The following is a 22,547-nucleotide window of genomic DNA, read 5'->3' as shown; positions in this document are numbered from 1 at the left end:
AATATACAGGCTAAGTTAGCCAGGTAAGCTGCACTGCGGTTGAATATTGCCCTCATAATTTATAAGCTGGCACTGCCTAGAATCCAACAAACTGGCAAGTTCTGGTCATTACCAGCAAATGAACCTTTACCTGTGTGCAAGCCTCCAGGGCCAGGGACGGGGTTTCTTGCTTCTTTACTTTGCATCCGCTCCTGCAGAGAGAGAGAGAGAGAAAAAAAAAAGTAACCCACACTTTTAGATAAGTGGACTTGTAACAATCCAGAGAATTATTTTCAACCCCCCCCCCCCCAATATTGAAATACTGACGCGGACACGAGCTGAGCACAGATGGCCAACTTCCTGCCCGACGCGGCACTCCCACCACAAGAGGCTACATGGGCAACAGGCAGGGAACATCCAACAGGATTTTCAGAATCAACAGTTTACCTATACAGACATTTTGCTTTTCCATACCTAGATTCTTTCAGTGGCTCACAAAAACACAATACCATTGGGAAAACCACTGACACCATGGGAGAAAAAAAAAAAAAGGAAACCTAAGCTCAGCAACGTTGTGAAGTGTGGAGGATGAGCCGTGCTTTCAACTCCCTGCCGCAAACAGAGATCCAAGAGAGTCCATAATGAATAGGTTTTTAGAAACATTTCTACAGAGAAGAGCTTTGAAAACATGGCCCATAGCATCACAGACCGTACGGAAGCATTTTAAAACCTAGTCACTTCGCAAGAGGACACGCGGTCAAACCGGCACCACTGTCAGACACTGCAAGAGTGAACAGGTTTATTAAGTCAAGCAACAGTTATAATAGCAGACAATGAAGCCCAAGAGTCTGGGTTACGAGAACATTCAAAGCAGCAGGCCAGACTAGAGTCTTCAAGTCAACTTGCCTGTTTCCGGGCTTTATTCCTTTGATTGCATGTATTTTATTTCTTTACACTTTTTTGGAATACAGATATGGGCACCTTTCATTAAGCAAAGCGGAAGCCGATCCAGTTGGCTGAGTAGCAGTGAAGAGAACGAGAATCGGATGATGGAAAAAGCCCTTTATTGAAATATGCCCGATTCATATATTTGTTTCTAGTTGCCCCTGAGGCAGCTCTATATACAAGAGCGAAACTCGGCCAGAGTCGGGCATATTTCAATAAAGGGCTTTTTCCCATCATCCAATTCTCGTTCTCTTCACCTTTCATTAAGGCCATACCCTAGTGTTTAAAAATCTCTTTCCTGGAATTCTTTGTATTTTATCCTTTTCATGTACTGGTGGTTTACCTACCAGCATATCAAAAACTGTGGCACATAACACACTGACAAAGTCTAAGGATAATACAGATCCTCCTTCCCTTGTCTTTAAATCTCTGGGAGCCACTGTGACATCAGTCACAAGTGTGCCAAACCCTCTCGTACATATAAGGGAGCCTTGCACTCAAGGCTACAAAGACAAACAACTGACCAATGCCTTCATCACCTTCTAAAATTAATTAGGACATACACCTCCCACCATCCCTCACTTGCACAATATCTCTGAATGCCCACAGAGGAGCAGAGGGCATTGGAATGCATGTCCTAAGGCTCTCTTGACCCCTTTTCTCATTGCCCAGCCCAGTTTGCCCCCTCATGTCCAGTGTGAAATGCATTCCTTCTTCCCTAGCAATGTGATGGGCTATCACCCTGGGATGTAGAGACCACTTCTGCATGCATACACATCCTGAAGAGGAAAGGACAGCTCTGTCCACCTGTAACGCTCTGCATAAACCAGTGCATGCAGAACTTCAGCTCCTTAAAGTGACGTTTCTTAAAACTTGATGTCGTACACCCCACCATATGTACAGTACCTAACACCCCCCAACAATCCATCCTGTGCTCTACCCTACCTGCTTTGAGAACTACTGATCTAACGTAGCCAAATTAAGGGTAGGCTCTATCTGCCAAATGCTCTGAAGACATTATACACGTATAGCAATATAATATTGTACCCTATATAACGAGATTCAGAAATGTGAATGCTAAGTGCTTAATAGGAAGACGGATGTGTGCATGCCCAGTCACGAGACCTGCGGCTTTTGGAAGTGAAGCGAGCTCTGGCATTCCCTTACCATTCACAACTTGCTAAACATGGGACTCCAGTCCGGTTTTTAACCATCACTAGGAATGCAGGGGCCTCCTTTGCCTGCTGTGCTGTCACAGATCCTATATAACCTGTAGTCTTCTCCCTCCCTCCACCATTAGAGTCCCTTTGGGTCTGGTCCAGCCACGCTTTGTTTCTATCACTCTGCTGGTTCCTACAACCTCTGCTGGCAGTCCGTTTGAGTATTTTCCCTCCCTTCAGCTTTATATGACCCTTGGCCTTGAACTTTTCATTCTCTGGGAAATGCCGCCTTCCCCTGCTTGATTGCCATCTGCTAGGGATTGGGAGGTTTGTATCACACCAGCCCTTTCCCTTCTCCTGCCGTCCCTGCGAATGGATTGTAAAGCAGACCTTGCGTCACATTCTGGGGGTCCTCCTTTGACCTGTCTCAGCTTTGTCAGTGTTCTTTTGGTCTCCAGAAATTATCACAAGATGGAGGGGTCTCACCAGAGACCTGCAGGCAGGCAATACTACTTCCCTCTTTCTACTAATGAGATTTTTCTGGATGCACCCAGATCAGCTTTCCTGCTGCTCTGTCACACGGACTGGCTACCTCGAGATAAAGCAGATGTTCCTGTTTGGGGCCTGCTAGTCCTACATCTCCAAAAAGGTGATTGGACCTTGGAATTCTACATCTCATAATGCATGTTTTTGGTCAATTTAGTTATTTAATTTTTATTAAAGCATAATTGCCATACCCTTGACTATTTTTTCCATCATCTTTTATCTTAATTACCCTTTTCATCATGTCTCCTCTCTCATCTGTAAAACTACTACACTTTCCCTTCTAACCCTTCCCAAGGTCACTTTAATGACATTGAAGAGGACTGGGCCTCGCATCCTGTTACTCACTTCTCCTTCCCTACAGTGGGCCCCACTGATCACCATTTTCCGAGTTCTGTCACTCAATCCATTTCCCATCTGCTTTATACATTTTTACTACAACTCCCAGGCTGGTTAGTTTGCTCACCAATCTTCTATGTGAAATAGCATCAAAGGCTTTAGCTTTATGGAAATAAAGGTTAACTAACAAATAATATTATAAGGCGATACCTTCTTAATGGACAAGCTTAATATGAGGAGAATCAATAAATAAAGTGAATTTTTGTATAGCATCAAAACACTTCAAATTCATTTTACTTATTGACTCCCCCTTGTACATTTCTTGACTGGCTTTTGTTGACCCTTCCTCAGGTCTGAAAAAGGAATGAGCAATAGATGACATCAGAAAGCGCATTCCAACGACAGCATGAATGGGAAAGGGGAAAGAGCGATTAGAAAGTGACAGACAGTGGAATTTTATGGTGGGTAGAGTTAAAAAAGAAAAACAAACCCAAACAAATAAAAAAAAAAACAAACCCAAAAAACAAGTATCTTTTAAGTCCTTTTATTTCATTTTCAGAATGTTTGATCATTTTAACTTCAAATGTCTTACACTCCCAGATGGTTACCTTTTAGTATCCTGATCATAAGGTCATTGATGCAGTAGGGTGGTCCCGAAAAATGTTTCCCAGAGGTCTTGCTTTGGCCATCTCTGTAATGTGTGATTTTGTGTCTGTGCTATTTTATTTTTATCTTTACCTTCTGGCCTCTTTCACCGATATGCTAATTCCCCTTCACACTATCTGCACTGAATAATATATGTTAGAGGAAAAGCACAAGTAGGATCCCTGTGCTGAATCTCTCCCCATGAGGGTAACAGTGGCATCCTGTCAGATGTACTGGCATAGTGTGCAGTATGGTATGTCGCAAGGATCGGTGCCATTTTCTTTTCTCTGGTGCTTTTTACTCATTTTTACTTTATTTTAAAAATTTGTATTCCACGCTATCAACTACTCTAGGCGAATAAACAATTTAACATCCATAAAATGCAGAAATAGTCACATCACCACAACAGAAAAATTCATCAACATAAAACTTGTCAACATAATCATCAACAAATAAGCACTAAAACCAAAAACCAGATGAGGTGGTTGCTGGAAGGTCAGGACCGGCAAAGCAGGAAATATTTCTTTCAGTGACTTACCCTTCAGGAATACTGGGTGAAGGTCTTGTGTGATTTTTCTCAGTTTTTCCAGCTCTGGATTGTATGTTACTACAAGGGTTTACTCTGTGGTTTTCCTTTTCTTAAATTTAGGATCCTTCATTTTTTTTTTAGGTTAAACTGATATTCACTCATAAATCCCTGATTTTTCCAAAGGCGACTTTTGGTTTAAAGCAATGTTTCACCATAATTTTAGCCTGATTAAAAAGCTACTCCAGAGCTGCAAATGCAGCATTTCAAGGCTTCCAGCCACTGCGGGCCAAAGCCTGTGCTGTATTGCAAGTCCCACCCTCCACCAGTGAAAACACTCGCCCTCCAGTGCCACCCATGCCATGTTTCAAGTCCTGCCTCTTCACCCCTCCCCCCTGCTGTCTGGTGCCGTGAATGCATTTCAAGCAGGCCCTATGCAGGGAAGCACTTTCCGGCAGACTCCCAGGCCCTGCACAGAAGCAGAAGTGCAGTGTGGCAGAGCAAGGGATCCTCAGTAAGCAGGCTGCCGAGGGAGAGAAAAGCAGCCTGGAGCCACCCCTGCTAAGGATGAATGCAGTGCAGAGGCTGTGTGGGGGAAATGGGGGAGCGGAGAGGGAGGGAGATTCCCGATGGGGTAGAGATGGTGATGCTGCTGAGTCTGATAATGTTTTATTATCCTGACTTCTGTCCACCAAAATAAACTCAGATGATATTTAAATGGAAAAATAATGAGCTTTTTTTTTGTTTTGTTTTTTTTAACTGATTTTCTCCTGTTTTTGTTCTTATTATAATAAACCCTGATAAATTCCTGGGAAAAATAAAGAACAATTAAATCTGAAAATGAAGGCCCTTACGTATATTGCAGTAGGTTTGCCCTGTGTGTTTTAAGTGAAGAGAGGATTCTGGGAATATAACCATTTTGTCTGAAGGAGTCATTCAGGACTCTGAGATGTTTGCCCTTGTCTTCTGCTTAGCTGTGTGTAACAGGCCTTTTTTGTCTGTAAAGGATGGAAGCAGGAATTGTGGAGGGAGCTGCATCTGCCGGTCAGTATTCTCTGTGCAGGTGCTTGTAGTCAGGCATTGCTGACTGAGACTGTGGTATCCAGAAAGTTAATGCTTTCTGTGAAGTTGCCCATTTTGAGTCTGACTGTGGATGAAATGTATTAAAAGAGCTCTGAAATTGTTGCTTGAAAGCCTCTTCGGCCTCTGTCCAAATCATATCAAATGCCATTAGTACAGATCTCACTGTCTGTCCCCTTTTGATCCCTCACACAATCGCCACCTTCTCATCCCTTACCCCCTTCACATGATCACTGAAATGCATTTTATGATTCATTCATTTTCTCCTTGCATTTTCGAACTTGAGGGTGTGTCAACTCTTGAAAGCTAGTCAAGAAATCTACTTAGTCCTATAAAAAGGAAATCGCCTTATATTTGTGCTTACCGTTATTTCTGTGCATTTAAGCGGACGTACATGGCAAACACGCTACTTTATCAAAGGCTTTATTGAATAGCAGGCAGGCCGCATCTACTGCACTTCCCCCCCCCTTCTCTCCAGATCTACTTCTCTGGTCACATTAAAGAAACCAATCAAGTTTCTTCAGCAAGATTTTCCCCTTATGAAAATCTTATTGCCTAGGACGCTGTATTCCATCAGCTTCGATGTCCTGCCCTATTCTGCCCTCCAGCAGTGCTTCTATTACCTTGCCCACCACTGATGTAAAGTTACACACCTGTAACTTCCACATCTTCCAGGTTTCCACCCTTGTGCTGCAGTGCTATCTATATTTGCTTTTGTCCAGTCTCTGGGAACCTCTCCCGTTTCACATGAAAAAGCTGAATGGAGCTGTGAGCTCCTTCCATATTCTGGAATGGACCCCCCCATCATATCTAGTCCAATGCATGCAACGCACAGGGAAGGGATAAATCCAAGGCTACACTGGAACCCTCCCCTTCCACCAGTTGCCCTTTGGAGAAAAGACTGAGCAGAAGTTCAGTTCCCTTTGCTCCTTTCCTCTTTCACCACCTTGCATTTCATCTGCACAAAGCTGATTCTTTAAAAACAACACTATTAACCCTTGGTGCCAGGTTTTACTGCAATACAGGTTTCCCCATTCCCAATGTTCTGACTCCAGGCAACAAAGGGTTAACCAATCGCACACACAAAAGGGCATGAGTTGCACCAGTCTCAGAGCGGCATACAACTGCCGGTACAAAATGGTCTAAAAGTAAAAAGGAGACTGGCACAACTGCATTTTCTGTGCAATCACTAAAATCTTTTAAAAAAGCACTTATTTCCAAGACTTCTTTTTTTTTCAAACAAAAACTCTGAATATATTCCAATCAGCTTCCAGACACACTCAGCAATGCTGCAAGATGAGGTGTAGGGCTGCTCTGCCATTGGCTACTGCCTAATTCTGGGTATTGCCAGGGGTGGACCTGGGGAGGAAGAGGATGAAATAAAGTTTATGCATGGGCAGGTGATCACAGAGATGAGATCATGTGTCCCAACTGGCCAATCCCATCAAACCACTAAAATGTTATAGGCGCCATATGCAAAAAGAAAACACTTTGCTCCAGACAGAGAATGGCATGGAATGTTTTGTAAATATGGACTCCAGCTGCCATTTTATACAGGTTAAAAATAAATTAAAACAAAAAAAATAAAAATAAAAACCCAGCCACAAATTTTACTTCCACAATCTGTGAGCTAGGTGGATCCTCCAGCAGGCACAAAGTTATCCCAAGGATACATCATCATACATGAAGTCATATGCTGAACGGTCAAACAGAAGTAACATGCCATGAGAACAAGCAATCACCTCAACATCCGAAAGGTTTTCTTCTCAGGAATGGGTGCAGGAAGGGGTTTGCAAGGCGATGTTCAAAGATGGGAAATGAGGTGAGATGGAGAGGCAAAATCACCACTGGCCAAATGGAACGTGGCATGCCGTGATGGCGATGGTAAGAAAAAGTACAGCCAATGCTCTCGGGAGGAAAAACAGGAAAGAGTACTTACAACAGAAAACAGAGAAATTTCACTTGTTCAGTGGTCCTGATGCATAAATAATTGACATAGAGGAAAGACGGACAGATGGAGAAATAAAAAAAAAAAATAGAAATATGAAAAGTACTGGCAGTATCGGAATTCCAGCGTTCTGGTATCGTAGCTTCACAAAATACATGCGGGTCGAGAGCTGCCGAGCCTGCCCTCCATCGGGTGGATGGCATCACTACTGGGGACTAGAGATTTAAGGAAACCCTCGTGTCCTGAGTTACATCACTGCCAAGTGCAGAACAGAGAGAACCAATCACTCGGTCACTAGAAGGTGCTGCATTATTGAGAGACGTGCATTATTTTTAAACAATCTCAGCCTTTTCTGGGCATTGCTGAATAAGAATGAAGCGTGCTAAAGATGTGCGAGAGTCTTACTAATAGCATACTGAATAACTCCGTAGCCTGCCAGAATACAGAACAGAGTGTTTGTATTCATGGCGGATTACATACTGATGGAAACATTCCAGTAAATAGATTTAACAAGAAATCAAGCTGATTGCCAGACAATGCACACAGGTAAAAGCACCGTACAAACACCGCCCTTTATTCACTCACGTTATTAGTCGGGATTTTGTCTTCTTGGGCGATGCTCTGACTTTCTTAACATCATCATGGGGTGCCTCCAACATTTTTGGTTCGGAGATTTCACCGTCTATTGTGGGGCAGGACTCAGCTGTTGCATTGGGCGATGACTTGGTAGGTTTAAAGGGGTCTACCAAGTCAAACTTATCTGGATCAAACGAGTAGGAACCCTTTGGGAGAGTCGGTGAGTTCTGCAATGCGGAGCTTCCGCCAAAGGGGTTAAAACTGGGATTGTCCCACTGACTGGGATCAGAGTTGTAGGACGTTTTGGGAAGAGATACATTGTCTGAGTTTGCAGCTGTAGAAGCTGCTGGTGGGACATTTTCCGTGTGCTCTGTGCTTGCTGTTTTACTGGTCCTATCCTTTTGTCTCTTAGGGATCTGCCTACTGACTGGCTGTCGCCCAAGTTTCTTTGGCATGGATTTCTTAATATCAGCATTTTCCGTGCCATCTGTAAAATCAAACTCCAGCTTTACTGCAGCTCCTTTAGGCAGCTCTGTCCCAGAGTCATTTGTTTCCAAACCTGAAGGGGAGAAGGTCTTCTTGACAGCAGGGGGTGAACTTTGTATCTTGGAGCCTCCCATCTTGAATGGGTCGACGTCCTCACTGAATGCCTCAGGATCAAAGTTATAGGAGCTTTTCGGGAGAGGGATGTCCTCTGTGATGGTTTCTGATTCTGGGTTTTCTAAAGTTGTCTTTTTCATGAAAGAGGAAGGTTTCCCTTTTTTGGCTTTGCCCTTGGTAGGCTCTGGTTCCAACGCCAACAATTCTTCCTTAGGCTCAGCACTTGATAAACCCTCTGATGAAGACAGCATGGTTTTCTCTGCCATAACACCCTCTCTGGCACATGCTGGGGCATCCAATATCAAAATGGATTCCTCTGCCTCAACAGATCCTTGACTGGTTGCAGTGAGGTCTTGGGGACGGTCAGTATCCACGGCAGATGCAGTCAGTAATGGACCTCTCTCAGTCTCAAGAACTGCTTCCGATTTACACTGACCACTAGAGTGAATGACACCATCCTGTTGTGAAGATGGATAGGTCTTTGGCAAATCTTTCTGGGAGACCTCTGCTACCAACTGCTCCTCATCTTCATTTAACTCTGAAAAATAAGATTAAACATATGCATGTTATATCTATACATGCAAAACCATTTCTTAAATTGCCCTTGCCACAAGATCATCTTGGACTACCCTGTCAGATTAGTTAGGAGAGCAAGAAATCATGGCGGTCACTGGGTGAAGTGGCTGTGCTGCTTCAGCATTGGCTAATCTTTCCTCTTAGCCCATACTGAAATCAGTGATCTATTATGGTACTAGGGGGCACTCTCTCCTCTTCAGTCATTACTGACCCAGTGTCCAAGCAGAATATCAGGGGACACTCTTCCTTCTGAACCAGTACTGACCCAGTGTCCCAGCAGAATATCAGGGGACACTCTTCCTTCTGAACCAGTACTGACCCAATGTCCCAGCAGAATATCAGGGGACACTCTTCCTTCTGAACCAGTACTGACCCAGTGTCCCAGCACAATGTTAGGGGTACTCTCTCCTCTATGCCAGTACAGGCCCAATGTCCCAGCAGGATGATAGGGGCACTCTTTCCTCTGACATGGACTTAGTGTCCCATCTTGGTCTTATGGGATATTCATCCATCTGACCAGTACCAACTCAGTGTCCCAACACAAAGTTAGGAGACACTCTTCCTTCTCAACCAGTACTGACCCAGTGTCCCAGCAGAATATCAGAGGACACTCTTCCTTCTGAACCAGTACTGACCCAGTGTCCCAGCAGAATATCAGGGGACACTCTTACACTCTTCCTTCTCAACCAGTACTGACCCAGTGTCCCAGCAGAATATCAGGGGACACTCTTCCTTCTCAACCAGTACTGACCCAGTGTCCCAGCAGAATATCAGGGGACACTCTTCCTTCTCAACCAGTACTGACCCAGTGTCCCAGCAGAATATCAGGGGACACTCTTCCTTCTAAACCAGTACTGACCCAGTGTCCAGCATGGTTTTAGGGGGCACTCTTTCCTCCTACCTTAGATTGGGCTTAAAGCAAAGCAGTCAATTTTACAAACAGATGCTGCAGCTCATGAGGCTAACAGGCATTAGAGTTGAGCTTCCTTAATTAATAACTTGCCCCCTTAAGAACACTTTACTACTGTTTTACTTCTACTAGCACGGAGACGCCGTCTGTTTTTTGTGCTGCAGGGAGGAGCCGTGTAAGGCCAACTAAACGAGAAGAATCCCCTGAAGCAGGAGAGATGAGCCGCCGAAACATTGCAATGTCGGGAGGTTATAGATTTTAACAGTCACAAAAATAGCGGGAGGTTGAATTGCCTTAAAGGCAGAGGTAACTTCGAGTCACGAGAGGAGGTGCTGGAAGGAGGTTTCACGGAGTGCTTTTGAAAAAGATAAGTAACATTAAATTAATGTGCAATTTTAAAAAAAGTTGGAAAATAAAAATTGCTATTTAATGGGAACTGGTAAATGAGGTGAAAAATCAAGTGCTATTGCTGCCATGAAAATGGCTGTAGCCCTGCAAGGGCAAGAGCCTAAACGATTGAGCACAAATATTCTGATACTAATTCCCTGGGTTTTGAAATGTGTTAAGCTTAAATACGTGTGGTAGTCCTCATGTGTTTGAGTATCGAGTATAGATATACCCTACAAACAGAATTACTTCTTCTACTAGTACCATGTTATATTGAGGATAAAGTGCCTCTTCATGTTACTGTCCTTGATATCCAAGTTACTCTGCTCATTGCCTGCTAAAAACAATATGTAATCTTTAGATCTAGATGGACAAATAATTTTCTCTATAGATACAAAATGGGAAAAACATTTTAGTACATCTGGGCCTTACTGAAGTCTGTTGAATCATGTAATAGGATTTTAATGCAGCAGACAACTTTTTTTTAGGTACATTAATGATAAAAGAAAGTGCTAAAGTGGCATCCTGAGACTCGGAGGTGAAAGGGGAGGAATACAAGGCGGCGGATGAGGAAAAGTGGAAATGCTTAATAAATATTTCTGTTCGGTGCTCACTAAGGAAGAGCCAGAATTAGCATCACAGAAAATGGACACAAAATGGAGTGCAAATGAAGTAAACCTCAAATTATTTTCAGAAGACTGAGCTTGTAAGAAGCTAGTTCAATTAAAGTAGATAAAGTGAGAGGGCTGGGTTTTACGGGAACTTGGCTGACCTTTTCAAGGCTGCTTTAGAGCTGGGAGTAGTTCTGGAGAACTGGAGGGAGGTAGATGTGATTCCTCTTCAAAAAAGGGGAAATAAGAAAGTGGCTGGGAACTGCAGGCTGGTTAGTCTGTCCTCTGTGGCGAGCACATTACTGGAATTGCTGCTAAGTCAGAGGACAGAGCAGTTTCTGGAATGCAATGGATTGCAAGATCTGAGGCAGCGTGGTTTTACCAGAGAACGGTCTTGTCAGACTAATCTAATCAATTTCTTTGCCTGGGTGACCAGAGTGTTGAACCGGGGAGAGTGTTAGATGAGGGGTACTTGGATTTCAATATGGCCTCTGACACGGTTCCAAAGAGGCGATTTATAAACAAATTGACTTTCCTTGGTATGAGACCTAGAATGACTTGAGTTAGAAACTGGTTGAGTAGGATGCAACAAGGGTAATGGTAAAAGGCATTCACGTTGAGGAGAAGGGTGTTAATAAACGTGTGCTGCAGGGACTGGTCCTTGGATTTCCATAGACGATACTGTGGAAGGATTATTGGGAAAGGTTTGTCTTTTTGCAGATGATACCAAAATCTGCTGCAGGTGTGGGAAAAAATGAGAAGGGATGCAGTGAAGCTTAAGGAAAGATCTAGATTCTGGCTGCTAAGGCTTGATGCTAACAATTTTAGGGTCATGCATTTGGGGTACAAAACCAGTGTCAAGACAGGATTTTGGGGTGAGCAAGCTGGGCGATTGACCTGGGCACTGTAAGCATCACCCATCCCATGGTGGCATGGCTGCAATAGATCCCATCTTGCCATGGCCAAAGAGAAGTCAGGGGCCACGGCGAAGGCAATCCTGCCATGGCTGAAGAGAGGTGGGGATATGCCATCAGTTGGGAGGGCACTTTTCAGTCAGGGCACCATTTGCCCAAAATCCAGCAAATGAGCACTGAAGGAGGCAAAATCCTTCTATGTGTAACTGAAGATCTCAAGATGGCCAAACAGGTGGTAAGGTGACAGCAAACGCCAGAAGGATGCTTGGGTGCATAGAGGGAGGAAAGGTCAAAGAATAAAGGAGATGATATTGCCCCTGTATAAGTCCTTGGTGACACCTCATTTGGAATACTGTGTACAGTTCTGAAGACCGTACCTTCAAAAGGCTACAAATCAAATGAAGTTGGCCCAGAGGCTGGCTACAAGAATGGTCAGTAGTCTTCACTGTAAAGCATCTTTTCACTGGGAAAGGCTTAAAGATCTAAACATATATGCCCTAGAGGAAAAGCAGGATGGGGAAATATGATAGAGACATTTAAATATCTCCAAGGCAACAACGGACAGGAAGTGGACTTCTTTCATAGTAAAGGGAGGTTCTGGAATGAGAAGTCATAGGATGAGGGTGAAAGGGGGTATTGTAGATTCGGGAGTAATTTAAGGAAACATTTCTTTACGGAAAGGTGATGGCTGCATGGAAGAGCATCCCTATGGAGGTGATAGAGGCAAGGATATGGTATGAAAGCATGGGAGAGGCACAGAGGATCTCTGAAAGAGTGGTAAGGATTATAAAACAGGGTAGTAAGTGTGAATGGGCAGACTCGTAGGCCGTATGATCTTTTTCTGCTATCATGTTTCAGATGGTAACATCTGTAAACTGAATCTCCAGCGGCTCTAGGCTGAAAGCTCTGAAGCTGCCACGGTATGCTCAAATAAACCTTGAAATGATCAGAGATCCCACAGGCCCATCAGAAAGTCCTTGCCAGCCCAAGCCCCGAGCAGATGCAGAGCCTGTAGCATCCTACCCCCATGTAAAGACAGGGGCAAAATCATCCAGAGCACAGCTCATCATGTAATCCAGAGCCTGTGTGCAAGGAAATTACAAGCTGCAGCTTTAATTACAAGGATCATCCATTGCAGGCCAAGCTATGCCCATGCCACAAGGACTCCTTTAAGGTATCGCCCACTGGGAGGGAACCTACTTAGGAAGCTAATTAGAGAGTCCCTGGGTTGCTCTGACATAACTTCAAACAACCCCCTTTTCTAGTTGAGCCTTCTTTTGGTTATAAAAGGACTCTGTCCATATTTAATCAAGTGTGGCAGGCTGCTTTGCTGCAGAGCTGTCTGCCATGGCAGCACCAAAGCTTAAAAGGCCAGGCATCGCTTTTTATCGATTATTCACCTGTCACAGCTTGGTGCACGGACTAACCTTCATGCTCAGCATTTCAAGAAAAGGAGGAGGACACAAGAACAAATAAAGGCCTTGTTTCACTGAAGCTGAACAGTAAAATGTCTATCCCTCTTTATCTCTAGGGGGAAATCCTCTACAGAACACTGAGCTTTAACAGGAGACCTAGAAAGGAGGCAGCCCCAGTATCCAGGAATAATAAAATGGGTGCTTTTTTTGTTCTCTTTTCTAAGCTTTGTGTTCTTTCAGGGGAGCTTTCGTTTCCTAGCTGAATGAGATTGTGAGACTTAAGAGACACACTGCAATGGGTCTGGGAGTGGGGGAGGGGTGCCCACTGCCTGGAAGCAGTCCCTGAAGCTACCTCTGTACTCAGTATAAGAGACAAAAAGGGGGTGCCCAGGATAAGGCCAGAGACAGTGTGAGCCACCAAGACAATGGCCTCATGGTTAGAGCAGTAGGGCGAGAACCAAGGAAGCCAGGGTTCACGGATGCTCCTTGGTTGCTTAGGCAAGTCACTTTACCCTCCAGTGCCTCCAGGTACAAACTACAGAGCCAATGTAATAAAGTGTGAATAAAAAGGGTGAGTTGCGTTTTAGCTCACATTTTCTTTAGTTGTGCACTGAAAAACGAGCTCACGCTCAATGCATGTTAAAGGAATGCTAAAACATCAGGGGGGGACATATTCAAAATCCATTTAGATAGATAGTGGGAAAGTGATCCATTTAAATGGCTTTGCCGCATTTTTAAATCCGGCTAGAATTTAGCCGGGTGAGTTGGCGGCAATCCGGGCAGGAGCACAGGGCAGGCCTAAAGTTAGCTAGATACCCCAGAGTTGATGTAAATGTGAAATTTATATTTGTACTCATTTTATTCTATTTATTTGTTGTAAACCGGTATGATTGATATACAGAATATCAGTGTCTAAAACAATATAAATAAACAACATATCCGGCTGTTACTTATCCGAGCATATTCAGCGGTGCGGCTGAATATCCCAGTTAAGTTAGCTGGATGTGGGTATCTGGTTAACTTAACTAGCTGCTTAGTAGCCGAATATTTACCCCCAGGAGTTTAAAAAAAAAAAAAAAAAAGAATGCAACCCCAAAACCTGTGCACATGGAAGTAAAAATATGCGCTCAGCCTTATTACCGTGGCCCCAATATCAGTAGCACACATCAAAATTCAAAGGCACATTAGACAGGCATAAAGTGACCTCAGCTGGGGTAGGGGTGGTAGGTTAGTTAATGGGTGAAGGGGTAGTTAGGTGGTATCCAAAGACAGATTCCCTATGGCTTGGGGGGTCCTGAACTCGGGTACCCCTGTGCTTAGCTCACGTGGGGTTTTGGGGTTTTTTTTTAAGGCTTGGATTCCTGGCTCAGATGAAATAAAAGTTAATTCAGATTTCTGGGGCTAGTGTTAGTCTATAGTGCTGTGCCAGCTTGATCCCTAGCCCTGGGTTTTGGGATGGTGGTCCACCACGGACTCGGGATATCCGAGTCCAGGAGCCTTGCACCCGGGAAACCCCAGGTTTGGAACCTTGGGAGAGTAACAAGCTCAGGTTAAGGCCCTCATTTACCAAGCATTTTTCCCCGAGACACAGAATGGGTGAAAAGCCTCAGTAAATCAGGCCCTAAGTTTCTTAAGATGGAGGGATTAGGGAAGAAAAGCAGCAAACAAAACTGAAAGGAGATGTTGTAAGGACAACTAACCTTTTTGTTAGGAAAGTAAATAAAGGTAAGAGGAAAGGAGTGACTGAAAAGATAAGGGGAAAAAGATTAATGTTCATAAACTGCAAGAGACTGCAGAAAAAGGGAAGGCAGACAACATTACCTGGAGGAGCTACGAGAGGCTGGGAAAGTAGTCAGGAGAGCAAAGATGCAACGGGAAGACAAAACAAAACACAATTTAAGATACATTAGTGGCAAGAGGACGTGCAAATGTGGGTTTGCAAGACTCAAAGGCGAAGAGAGGGGTTAGGATATGTAGAGGTTGATAAAGAGAAAGATTTATTTAACAAATGTTTCTGTTCACGGAGGAAGGGCTTGGAGTAGGACCGCAGATAAGAAAGGAAGCGAGGTAGACCTCAAACAATATTTAGAAGACTGTGTTCTTAAGGAGCCAGAAAAACTAAAAAGTAGATAAAGCAATGTGGCTGGATAGGCTATGTGCAAGGATATTACAGGAACGTTGTCTGACCTTTTCAGTGCTTCTTCAGAGTTCAGAGTGGCTCCAAAGGATATAATTCCTCTGCACAACGATGGAAGCGAGAGGCTGGGAACTACAGGCTGGTTAGCTTGACCTTGAGGGTGAGCGAATTAATGGAACTGCTGCTAAGAGAGAGGCTGGGGCAGTTTCTGGAATTTAATGGATTCCAGGGTCTGAGGCAGCAGAGTTTTATGAAAGGGAGGCCTTATCAGACACATCTAATCAATCTCTCTGAGTGCCCAGGCAGTTAAACCAGCAAGGCCATTGTCATGGATCTGTAGAGGCCTGGCATGGGCCCTAAAGAGAGGGACTGGGTTAGAAATCAAAGTACAATGGTAAACAAGAAAAGGAGGATCACCAGTGGAGTGCCTCAAGGACTGGTCCTCCTTCTGGTTCTCGTCAACATTTTTGTTAGCGATATTGTGGGAAATATGATGTCAAAATTAGCAAAAAAGGGTAGACAACCTGGATGCTGTGGAAAACATGAGGATCTAGTGAAGCCTGAGGAATGATCTAGAGTCTGGCAGCCAAGCCGTAACGCTAAAAAAGGCAGAGTCATGCATTTGGGTTGCAAATACCCAAGGGAGTGGTAATCCTAGCTCCTCAATTACTTCTACCCCTTATATTCACACAACCACTCTAACCCCACCCCCTACAACTCCTAACCTCTCCCCCTCCCTCTCCCCCCACCTATTTTCCACCTCCTTTTCACCCCCTCCCTCTACCCTAAACTACCTCTTCCCCCTCACCCCCCATAAAGTGAATTTATCAGGACTACATATTGTATATAAAAAACTTATATATAAAAAATTTGTTCCCAATCACGTGTATATATACCTCCTTTAATTGTGGATACCCTCCTATATATCAGAATCTCCCCCTCCCCACCCCTATATATCAGAATCTCCCCCTCCCCACCCCCCCACCCCCGTTTAGATAACCTCTTTCATGTATCACACTTTTATAATTTTACTTATATAATCTAATCTGTTATTTGTATGCTCTGAATGTTCCTTATTTAATTATCTAATTACGCAAAAATTGTAAAGCCTGTTGCTCAGTTCTGTTATATGTAAACCGACGAGATGTTCCCAACGTTCGTCGGTATATAAAAGTTACTAAATAAATAAATAAATAAATAAAATAGGAAGTAAAATTCTTCTAAGCAAGAAACAAGAGCAGGATGGAAGAAAGCACACAAATGCAAAACATACTCAAGCTGGCAGTATACAATAGGAAAAAAAAGTCAGGCCAGAACCGATTTTGGAAGCAAAATGGGGACTTCCATATGTTCCATCTTTGGCCAATACCAAAATGTGCTGAGGATCAGATCCGTGTACTGTGGCTACTCTCAGCTACTGCTGCCAATGGGAGTGTAGTACAGCCTACCCGACAGCACAGAGCTGTGAAAAGAGGGAGCCCGGGTTCCAATCCCACCACCTTACTATTATCAGCACTCTCATCACTACACATCACAAATGCAACGTGGGAGGGACAAGCAGGACCCGAGTCACACTGTTCCAGGAGCCCAGACAGAGCCACCACCACAAAAAGACACGGGAACAGACAGCAGCACAGGCTGAAACAAAGCCATGGCAATAGACAGAGAGAGAGCTGCTCACAGTGAGAAAGGACTGTCCTTCCAGCATGGACAGAGAGGAGGGGCAGGAAAGAACAGAAGCGGATTGTTTCTGAGTGCCAGGAAATGACTGCCTTTGTTTATGGCCATGTGAGAGGAAAAAGAGCAAGGACCACATGAACAAAAATAAGTTCTCTGCGTTTCTCCTGGCAACAATCTTCCAGCATCATCTACTTCCCTAATCTGTAAGACACAGGCATGGCCTTTCATCTTCCATTGAGAGAGAATACAAGACTAGTATAATCCACTTAGCACGGGTCCTTACTTGCCCACCTCAGAAAGAGCTGTCATGCCCTAGCTGGAATCTGTATTCCTGGTTTGCAGAGCTGTTGGTGGGAGATGCCTTAGCTAGCAGACCCCTGTCTGGAACCAACCGAAGGAAAACCTCTCAGCAACTACAGCCTTTCGACACCAGACGGCACGGTTGCAAGAAATCCGAACCACCCCAGCTGCGAAACCCTTCTCTCCTTAGGTGGGGTTTCTTTAAAGCCTATGTCTGCCTTCAGTCAAGAACACCATCACACAAACACACACTTACCAATGCTAAAAACACTGGCATGTTTATAGGCTAATGCTCACTAATGTATTCCAGTAAGAAATGAGACCCCCTTGGATGATCGGGGTCATTATCAGCCATAGGTTACATGTCAGACCTGCCTGGGAACTAAGGTGACCCCACAGCTCCAGGTCAGGCGGTATGGGCTGAGCCAGATCTGGCATTTCCCTCCACTGTATTTGCTCTTTCTAGGGAAACCGGAACCTACAAATCCCGAGATGCAATGGGGATGGCTCAGTCAGACAGAGAGTGATCTGCTCAGCAGATATCAAACTGCCTTTTCTGTTTTATTACCCTTATATATCCCCTCCTTGCTCAGCGAGCAAGGAACGTGAAGCTGCAGAGTATCAGACAATCATTATCTCCCTAGCGTCTGGCAGCAGCTAACAGTCTGCTGATTTCCCTGAAAGTATGCTCCATGCATCTATTCCTGGGGGTTCCAGAGACCTAGGTTTAAAATAATAAATAAATTAAAAAAATCACTCATACAAAGTCAAGCTCATCAGGGAAGGTCTTTCCGATATAATATCTGTCTTCTGCTAAACCCTACAGAATTCCACAATTGGGTCCCAAACCCCATAACTCATGACAGCCATTCCCACGCCACACCTACAGACAGCTGGAGATACAAACCAGATTGTGCCCTGCCTGACAGGAAACACGGAAGGTTTGATAGCATTAATATAACGGGCATAAGGGATCCGTTCTTATATGTCACTCACACACACACGCTGTGTGGAGATCAGCCTCCCCCCCCAAACTGATGTAATGAAAAAATAGGAAACACCCAGGCTGGTTCTGTCGAATAGTGCATCTGCTGCTGGAAGGGATTTTCTTTTTATCTTCATGTTCTGTCTGTGCACACAAGGCACCGCCATATGCTCCAGAGTCAGTAAGCAAGGACCACTGCACATGGGAGCTCATATGCACCTCATTTATATTCCAGAGAGTACTCTGCATCTGTCTCCCGTTAACCTGAAATCCTGCTGGGCAGCCACCCACACATCCTCATCTGTGAGTCACACGCAGGCTGCACAGACCCCTTGCCGAGCATGTGCCAGAGGCATCTCACAAAGAGCAGGTGCCCATCGGTGGTAACCACTTAGCACCAGGTTCAGCTGCTGTAGTGGCACTTAGTGACACAAAAGCCACACGTGGCTCTTCGAATCCGTGCCTCTCTTTCATAAAGCTTCACAGAACCAAAACAAAACCCAAAGCTTATATTTGAAAGCAGGGCCAGAATTCCATGGATACAGGGAGGTAAATCCAGGAGAATTTTTTCCTTATCCAACTGAGCATGCCGCTTCCTCTCCCCTTCCCCGCCAGAATATGCATGCGCTGATCTGCATTCTATGCCTTGAGAGAATCAAGAACACGAGTCATCCATCAACTTGGGAACGGAAGACTTCTCACGACAACTGGAAATGAGGTCTTCCCAAGTCAAAACCCAACGTAAAGTCCATCACGGAAAGTGGTTTTATGGTCCACTTGTTTTCTCTTGCTCCTCTGGGCTTTTAACTCCAATTAGAATCAACACAGTGGGACTGCAGTGCCATAACCATCCATTCACAGCCACCCGAGATTCTTCCTCTTCTGTCTAGCCCTCCAAACCAGACTACAGACCAAAGCATCCTCTGGATGCAGGTGTGCATGCACCTTGAGTCACCCTATGAGGCCTTTCTATTACGTGCTGGCTGGGATTCTCCCTCCACCCCCAACCTGGGGACTCAAATGCAGAACCAGCCAGCCCCAAAAGCAAAAGCACAGCCCGGGAACTGAAAACACCATCTCCCACAAACTGACGGCACATGGTACGGCCCCGCCAAGCTGGCCTCAGTCAGAAATATTTTCAAACTGCCCCAGAGCATTGACCAAACATCTGACCCAGGGCCGACCCTTTCAATAGGTGAATTAAGTGGTCACCTAGGGCGCCAAAACCCTCAGAAACCATTTACATTTGTATTGAACCACACAAAACTGTAGGCAAGATACATAGAAAAAATTCATACAAATAGGTCCAGGAAGTAAGTCTCCACAGTTTTACATCTTGCTCATATATTGTAACAAACCCATTGCCCCTCCCCCCACAGCTGAAATAACCTAAAACAAGATCACATTCTGTTCACCGACCACAATCGGAAAGGTTTCCATTTAGCATTCAATTACTCCACTTCATCATATTTAACTACTCTCAACTGATTAGGGTAATACATTTTCTGTACTCTGGTGCAGCAAACCCATAGAAGGCATCAAAGCATTTTCCCCCATTTCTGAACAATTTCCAATCTATCAGTAACAATGATTTGATAGATAAGCTGCCTTATTTTGATACGAATACTCCCATCAGACAAGCCTAATAAAAACACTTTTTTTTTTTAACAGTCTAAATGAAGAATATAAGAGAATATCTAGTCCTGGGGGAATTCTGCGCTACTGCGGACAGCATCATTACAATTCTGCGCGGAAAATGGCATAGGAGACCCCGGCATGCCAAGAACAGAGCACGTGCCGTTCGTGGTGAAGATAGAAGGCCCCTGTGTGCCACAAATGGAATGCGTGCCGTTTGCGGCGAAGATGAAGGCCCTGGCGTGTCGTTCGTGGTGAAGATGGAACGCCCCCATGTGCCGCAGGACGCACCCCGCTCATGACGAAGATGAAGGTCCAGTGAGAATGAATGTGTGTAGAGAGGAGTGAGAGTGTATGTTTGTGAGAGGAGGGGGAGGGGGGAGAGAGAAAGGAGGGGAGGTGCTTGAGTGTGAGTGCAGAGGGAGCCTATATGAGGAGATTGAGAAAGAGTGTGTATGTGTGTGTGTGAGAGATTGGGAGCTGATGTGTATGAAAAAGGAATCATATTTATGTGAGGGTGCTAGCCTGTGTATGTGTGAGACAGAGCCTGTGTGAGAGAGTGCGTGAGAGAGAGACATAAGTAGCTTGTGTGATGGTGTATGAATGAGAGAGAGAGGGACGCTGTATGAGGAGATGTGTGTGTATGCAAGAGAGAGGGACCCTGTATGAGGGGATGTGTGTGTATGTAAGAGAGAGGGACCCTGTATGAGGGGATGTGTGTGTATGTAAGAGAGAGGGACCCTGTATGAGGGGATGTGTGTGTATGTAAGAGAGAGGGACCCTGTATGAGGGGATGTGTGTGTGTATGCAAGAGAGAGGGACCCTGTATGAGGGGATGTGTGTGTGTGAGAGAGTGAGGGAACCTGTATGAGGGTGTGTGTATGTGTACTAGAGAGAGGGAGCATGTGTGTGAGAGAGGAAGGGACAGAGGAAGCCTGTGTGAGGGGCAGTACTGAGAATGGGGTCAAACTCTGGGACTGGAGATAGAGTGGAAGGGGTTGAGCCTAGAGGTGGAGGGGAGAGATTCTGGCAGGTGGTGTTGCGACAGCCGGACACGGGTTCCGTGGCCGGTCCCTCTCACCTCCTTCCTGCTTCCCTCTACCTCATGGCGCGATGGAGATGCCACCGTCGGCCTCCTCCTAGGCCTGTATCGTCGCCAAGTTCTCCTTCCTTCCGAGTTCCCCTGACGTGCGCCTCTCTACATGATTTAAGGGGCCCGCGGCGCGCTAGGGCTGCCGGCCCCCTCAGATGACGTCACTCTGGACCTATTTAAGGCAAGCTCTGACAGTCAGAGCTTGCATTTGCAACAAGGTTCCTCCCTCCTAATTGCCACTGGTCCTTCCTCTTGTTCGGTTTCCCTTCGTCTGCATTGGATTGACCTCTGCTTCGCCTGACCATTCTTGTCTGCCGCCTGGAACCGACCACTGCCTGCCTGACCACATATTGGCTGACCATCCTTAGACAATTCTCTGGCTTGACCCTTGCGCCACTCTCCGCCTTCCGCTTTATGACCACTCTAGGAGACCTCCAGAGGCCTACCTAAGTCCAAGCGGTCCGGATATCCAAGAGCTCAACCTGCAGAAACCCCGGACTGTTATTGGTGAAGCTCCAGCTAGCCTCTGTCTCCTCCTGTGCTCCGCCTCCTGGTGGCAGGCGCTCTCTGGGTCCGACCAGAGGGCCGTACCAATCCTGCACCAGGCCAAGGGTCCACCTCCAGTGAAACAGGTGGAGGAGTTGGGGTCTGAGAAGGCAAAGTGGACAGGGGAGTAAGGAGAGCGAGTGGAAGGGACACTCTTACAGTGAATTTCTAGGGAAATTCTGCTCACAATATTTAAAATTCTGCATCTTTAAGTAATAACTTTTTTTTTTTAATTAATTTAAAATGTAATTACTTAAAGACTGTCATGTAAATTGTGTTATTTTGACCAATATAAGTTTTTGTGTGCAGAATTCCCCCAGGAGTAGAAAAGGTACAAAGAAAGGCAACCAAAATGATAAAGGGAATGGAATGATTCCCCTATGAGGAAAGGCTAAAGAGGTTAGGACTGTTCAGCCAGGGGAAGAGACGGCTGAGGGAAGATATGATAAGAGGTTTATTAACTAATGGGATGAGTGGAAAGAGCAAGTGTTAATCGTTGTTTTACCCTTTCAAAGAGAACAAAGACCAGGGGACACACAATGAAGTTACCAGGGTAATACATTTAAAACTAATAAGAGAATTTTTTTTTCTCAATGCATAATTAAGCTCTAGAATTTGTTGACAGAGTATGTGGTGAAAGCCAATAGTGTAGCTGCATTTAAAAAAGGTTTGGACAAGTTCATGGAGTAAATCCATCTGGGATCCTGCCAGGTACTTGTGTCCTGCATTGGCCGCTGCTGGAAACAGGATACTGGACTTGATGGACCATGGACCTTTGCTCTGATCCAATATGGCAAATCTTATGAACTTATGACTTTAGTGATATCATAAATTAGATCTTTAACAAGCCCCTAGTACCTCTGCACCACCATACAACTCCACCACATACGATAGAAGGTGCCCACAATTCATGTACCACTGGATATAGCTTATGGAGTTCCTCTGGAGTCAAGTGCCAGCAATACAATCATTTATAACCATTTTCCTTAATGAGGTGCACAGACAGAGCACTTCCCA

General features: G+C 44.9%; 1 protein-coding gene across 6 annotated transcripts in view; it reads right to left on the bottom strand.

The window, feature by feature from the left end:
* TACC1 (transforming acidic coiled-coil containing protein 1) overlaps positions 1 to 22,547 on the bottom strand; it is a 137,421-nt gene that overhangs the window by 39,213 nt on the left and 75,661 nt on the right. For all 6 annotated transcript variants that reach the window (XM_029603952.1, XM_029603948.1, XM_029603947.1 and 3 more), the window contains exons 3-4: positions 7,751 to 8,879; positions 131 to 191 (exon numbers count right to left, since the gene is read on the bottom strand). In XM_029603952.1, coding sequence (XP_029459812.1) covers positions 131 to 191; positions 7,751 to 8,607 — 918 coding nt within the window. In that variant the 5' untranslated portion in view covers positions 8,608 to 8,879. The remainder of the gene's footprint in view (positions 1 to 130; positions 192 to 7,750; positions 8,880 to 22,547) is intronic.

The sequence above is a fragment of the Rhinatrema bivittatum genome, chromosome 5, assembly GCF_901001135.1.
Source record: "Rhinatrema bivittatum chromosome 5, aRhiBiv1.1, whole genome shotgun sequence".
Lineage (NCBI taxonomy): Eukaryota > Metazoa > Chordata > Amphibia > Gymnophiona > Rhinatrematidae > Rhinatrema > Rhinatrema bivittatum.
The sequence above is the reverse complement of the archived record's forward strand: the minus strand, read 5'-3'. Positions and strand labels throughout refer to the sequence as shown.